General features: G+C 41.7%; 1 protein-coding gene across 1 annotated transcript; it reads right to left on the bottom strand.

Annotated features, from left to right (window-relative positions):
- Window positions 1-359: 359 nt before the first annotated feature.
- LOC144500709 (heat shock protein 30C-like) lies at window positions 360-1,423 on the bottom strand. The gene has a single exon (XM_078224042.1). It carries the CDS (start codon window positions 1,204-1,206, stop codon window positions 556-558), a length of 651 nt encoding a protein of 216 aa, XP_078080168.1. The 5' UTR covers window positions 1,207-1,423; the 3' UTR covers window positions 360-555.
- Between the last annotated feature and the right edge of the window lie 3,618 nt (window positions 1,424-5,041).

The raw sequence follows: 5,041 nt of genomic DNA on the forward strand, positions 1-5,041 counted from the left end.
AAAAAGGGATTCAGTTTGGGACGTTTGCGGTGTGGAGTGCGCTGGACTCGATTATTCTCACCGAGTCTGATTTTGGGAAAATTGTGCCCAAGCTGTTGTTGCTGCTGACTGTGAGGCTGCAGAGGAATACCGAGATGTTGGCCCACTGGCTCTGTACAATAGTTTGATATATCTGTTCATCAACTAAATTCCATTTCGAACAAATCGCGGCACAGAGAATTCTTGCTCTGGGTTTTAAGTTGGATAAAATGTATTTTTTTAACTGAGTGTAAAGAAAGTAAGTTTATAGTTTTCAGTTGTTTAACATCAATTTCTTTTTATCAAGTAACAAAGCTGAATCATCATCATTTTATTCAAAAGTATTTATTGTTCCAATATACACAGATATATGGAAATAATTCCCAGAAATGCTGAGAACATCACGCTATTGACATACAAACTGGAAACAATTAATTTGCAGCATTGTGCCTTCATATCATGGTCTCAGAAACACATTTCTCTGTATAATCCATTCTTACACCTTACAACAGTTCACTGGAAATGAGTTTTAATTCTTCATTTTCCATCCTCCTCATTTCTCTTCTCATCTTTTCCACTCTGCTGTTTCTCTGCCTCTTGCTCAGGATTTAGCCGGGGAGTGGTTGTTGTCTCAGGGGTGATGTTGACGGGCACGGTTCGTTCATTCACAGGTGGCAGTGCCAGGCGTGGGGCTTGAACCTTTAACCGACCGTCCTGTGACAAACAGCAGTTAAGAGCTTCAGCATCGACATCTTCAGGCAGCTGAAATTCTCTCCTGAACTCTTCATATTTGTAGCTGTAGGAGCCGCTGCCATCATCGCTTTTCTTCTCGTGTTTTCCTGTCACCAGCACTTTTCTTCCAAGTACTTTCACCTTCAGTTCTTCTGGGGAGAATCGCTGCACATCCAGGGACAGAGAAAACCCATCTCCATCCTTGTCCCCTGATTGTCTTTTACCTTCTTCATTATCTTCAGCTCTCTTGTCTTGATTCCTTGACTTGTCCTCACAAAATTCTTTTGCCAGCCCCTCAAGAACTCGATCCATGAAGTTCATGCTCTTTCTCATTTCTTCCACCTGATTCCACATGTTGCATCCAAGCGGCTCCCAGAGCCTGTGTGGAACAGGCCACAATGTGTACACAGGCTGCTGGCACTGACGTGAAGGGTGGAAAGGCCGAAGGCTCAGCATTGTCTCTGCCTCTTCTCTCACTTCTCTCAAAGCCACTGATGTGAACTCCCAGTCTTCAGTCTCTGATCTGCTGCAGCACTCGGAACACACGCCTTATATATTCTAGTGGCAGAAACCCAGACACTTCCAGAATGAACTCAACTTTGCTGGGTTTCTGACAGGGGAGCTGAAAATAAATGATGTCTCATCTCAGCCTTGACTGAAAGGAGAATGAGTCGACTCAGTGACAGCCACTGGAGCCATTCCAGAGACTTCTGGAATGTACTCAGCCAGTGACAGCCCAGATGGGAGGAGCAATGTTAATGATTGACAGGCGAGCAGCAGGCAGCCTGTGCAGGAAGGTGAGATTCTTTATGAACTGGGAGTGTTTCAGTGAATGAAATAGAAACTGATATTATGAGAGAATGAGGGGTGGCTCTTTGTCTTTCTAGTTTTGCTCTTTTCATTGATGTTGAAGATGTTAATGTGATATTGAGCAGAGGGAGAAGGAGTGAAATTCCAATCAGTTTGGTTTAGGTTAAGTGACAGTCTGATTGTATCACATTGAGGGGTATTAGTTGCCTGATAATTGTGTTAATAAATATTTAAATATTGAACAGATCCAATAAAGCTGGTGAATGCTTCATAATTATCAAAATCTGGTTATATTTTCTAATTTCAGATTTGCAAATACAGAAAATTAATTCACAATATCTCAAGTAGCATTGTTTTGGAATCTTCAGATTATCCCACTCTTCTCTGTACGTAGAGTTACTGTTGTGGTCAAGGTTATAATGAAGATATCCTGTTTTGGGGAAGAAATGGGGTACACAAAGGACTGGGGAAAACCAACATGAAAGTGGAAAACTATCGCTCATCTGAGCTAAACTAAACAAATTGTTTTTAAAGTTTATTTATTAATGTCATAAGTCGACTTACATTCACGCTGCAATGAAGTTACTGTGATAATCCCCTCGTCTCCACACCCCGGCTCCTGTTCGGGTACACTGAGGGAGCATTTAGCATGGCCAATGCACTTAACCAGCATGTCTTTCGGACTATGGGAGGAGACCTGAGCATCCGGAGGAAACCCACGCAGACACGGGAAGAACGGGCAGACTTCACACAGACAGTGACCCAAGCCGGGAATCAAACCCGGGTCCCTGGCACTGTGAGGCAGCAGTGCTAACCACTCTGCCACCCTAATCAGGTAATACATGTCAAAGGACTTAAAAAGAAAGTTATACATTCCTTAGGGAAGAATAAGGGAGACCTGGAAGCAAAAGCCATACTAGGTAAGCCACCAAGTTGTAAACATAGTTCAGCAGTTACTAGAGAAAAACTGTGAAAAATACAGATTTTGAATGCCGACAATGAATGCCTTATTGTCTCAACTAAACCTGACCTCTGATACGAATATCTCACAAGCAAAAGAGAACCTTCAATGCCAAGACTGTGCTAATATATATCACCTAAAATAAAGCAAACTTAACCTCGTCTGATGAAAGCCTGATCTTATAAGCTTTCAATCTAATGGAATTTAAAATGTCTTTAGTTTTATTTTGGAAAGTTATTTTGAAACTGCAATGATGTGATGTCAAAGCATTTTGGTCTTTTAAAAGTCCATGCATCTAATATCTACTGCAACTTTCATCCACCGAGTCTCTTAATTCATCGAAGAACTCAACCAGGTTTGTCGCACAACTTGCCTTTGACAAAGCCATGCTGGCTGTCCCTTATTAACCAATGCTTTCCCAAGAGACAATTAATTTTGTCCTTGGCATTCATTGAACTTTCATTCAACTTTCTATCACCGGGACTGCTTACTTCAAACCAAGGGTATTGACTGCATCAGTGTTCCTGCTACTAAACCCCTCTTTTAACTTCTTGTTACCTCTACTTTTATCTATTCTCCTGTTTATGGCCTCCCAGCCCTTAAACTCCGAATCATCCAAAAATCTACCATGCATCTGACGCTACAAACCATTCGCTCATCACCATCATCCTTGCTGGCTGACACAGACTGCTTATTTCACAGAGCATTGCTCGCAAGATCCTTAAATTTGGTTCTCAAATTCCTGTGTGGCCTTGGCCCAATAGATCCCACATATTTCTGTCATTAGGCCATTGTTTCGTCTACTGTCTTCCCACCATTGAAAGCAGAACCTGTAGCCAACTCATATAGCTCCCTCCCTAAGTTGTACTGACTCCTTATATCTTTCTCCTGTTTTTAAAATCCATGACAAAATTTACCATTTTTGATAAGCTTTCGGACACTCATGCACATCTCTACTGACCACTCCCTTTTCCCTTATCTATTATTTTATCTTGGGATGTGCCTTGTGGTGTTTATATGATGAATCCACAATGAAAATGCAAGTTATACCTTCCCCTCACCACCTCTGTGAAATAGCAATTCAACAATAGCTTTTTTTAAATTCATTTATGGGACATGGGTGTCACTGGCTGGGCCAGCATTTATTGCCCATCCCTAGTTGTCCTTGATCAGAGGGCAGTTGAAAGTTAACCACATTGCTGTGGCTCTGGAGTCACATGTAGACCAGTCCAAGTAAGGACGGCAGATTTCCTTCCCTGAAGGACATTAGTGAACCAGGTGGGTTTTTCCGACACTCGACAATGGTTTCATGGTAGATTCTTAATTCCAGATATTCTTAATTGAATTTGAATTCCACCATCTGCCGTGGCGGGATTCGAACCCAGGTCCTCAGAACATTAGCTGAGTTTCTGGACTAATAGTCTAATGACGGTACCACTAGGCCATTGCCTCCCCTGGATGACAGAAGGCTCATTCTCCCTCCAATAAGGTTGCACTGGAGCCTAGACCTAATATTCTGCAAAACAAACTGTTGAAAGAATAATTGACATCTCTCTGATGTGACTGTATCTCTTCACTCTGTCAATAAAATCTCATGACTGATTTTGTTCGCAAAATGTGTGTTAGTTTGTGCTAGTGCTTTCAATATATTAATCTTACATATCTATTAACCTCCAATGTCATGCACATGAAGGAGTCACCATACACTCCAAATGGGCCAGAAGACAGTTCCAGGATTCTGAGCTAATTTCTTTCAAGTCACATGAGCAGGAATATGGTGCAATGAGTATTTGGCTGCTTGTGACATCACTTCAGATTCTGGAACTATGAGGCAACCACTTGGAAAATAAACATATAAGCTAGTCTTTGCTTCAGTCAGTACCCAGCTTTTCAGAAAACATTCCTGAAAATATGTGTAATGTCCCAACTATGTTAAGGGTTGTGGGTTTCACACAACAAGAAAAGACGGGGTTTGCACGTGTAGATTCATACCAACACATCACAGGTTTTATTGAAAGAGATGTTCTCTGCACTGCACAGTGTACAAAACTGAGTGTAAAACAGCAGCCTCTGCAAACACCCTAATGACATCGCCATCAAATCATATGATCAGCTCTGAAAGCAACCACGCAATCTGTTTAAAAATATAACGATGTGGAGATGCCGGCGTTGGACTGGGGTAAACACAGTAAGAAGTTTAACAACACCAGGTTAAAGTCCAACAGGTTTATTTGGTAGCAAAAGCCACACAAGCTTTCGGAGCTCCAAGCCCCTTCTTCAGGTGAGTGGGAATTCTATTCACAAACAGGGCATATAAAGACTCAGACTCAATTTACATGAATCTTTGTAGAAACTTGATGTCCAAGTGGAGAGGATCTCCAAGAAGATCGCGCATATCGACACAGACATCAAGTTTCTACAAAGATTCATGTAAATTGAGTCTGTGTCTTTATATGCCCTGTTTGTGAACAGAATTCCCACTCACCTGAAGAAGGGGCTTGGAGCTCTGAAAGCTTGTGT

This window comes from Mustelus asterias, chromosome 11 (genome assembly GCF_964213995.1).
Source record: "Mustelus asterias chromosome 11, sMusAst1.hap1.1, whole genome shotgun sequence".
In the NCBI taxonomy this organism is placed as follows: Eukaryota; Metazoa; Chordata; class Chondrichthyes; order Carcharhiniformes; family Triakidae; genus Mustelus; species Mustelus asterias.

Coding starts and splice junctions, on each gene's coding strand:
- LOC144500709 (XM_078224042.1), bottom strand. CDS start 1,206: ATGCTGAGCCTTCGGCCTTTCCACCCTTCACGTCAGTGCCAGCAGCCT.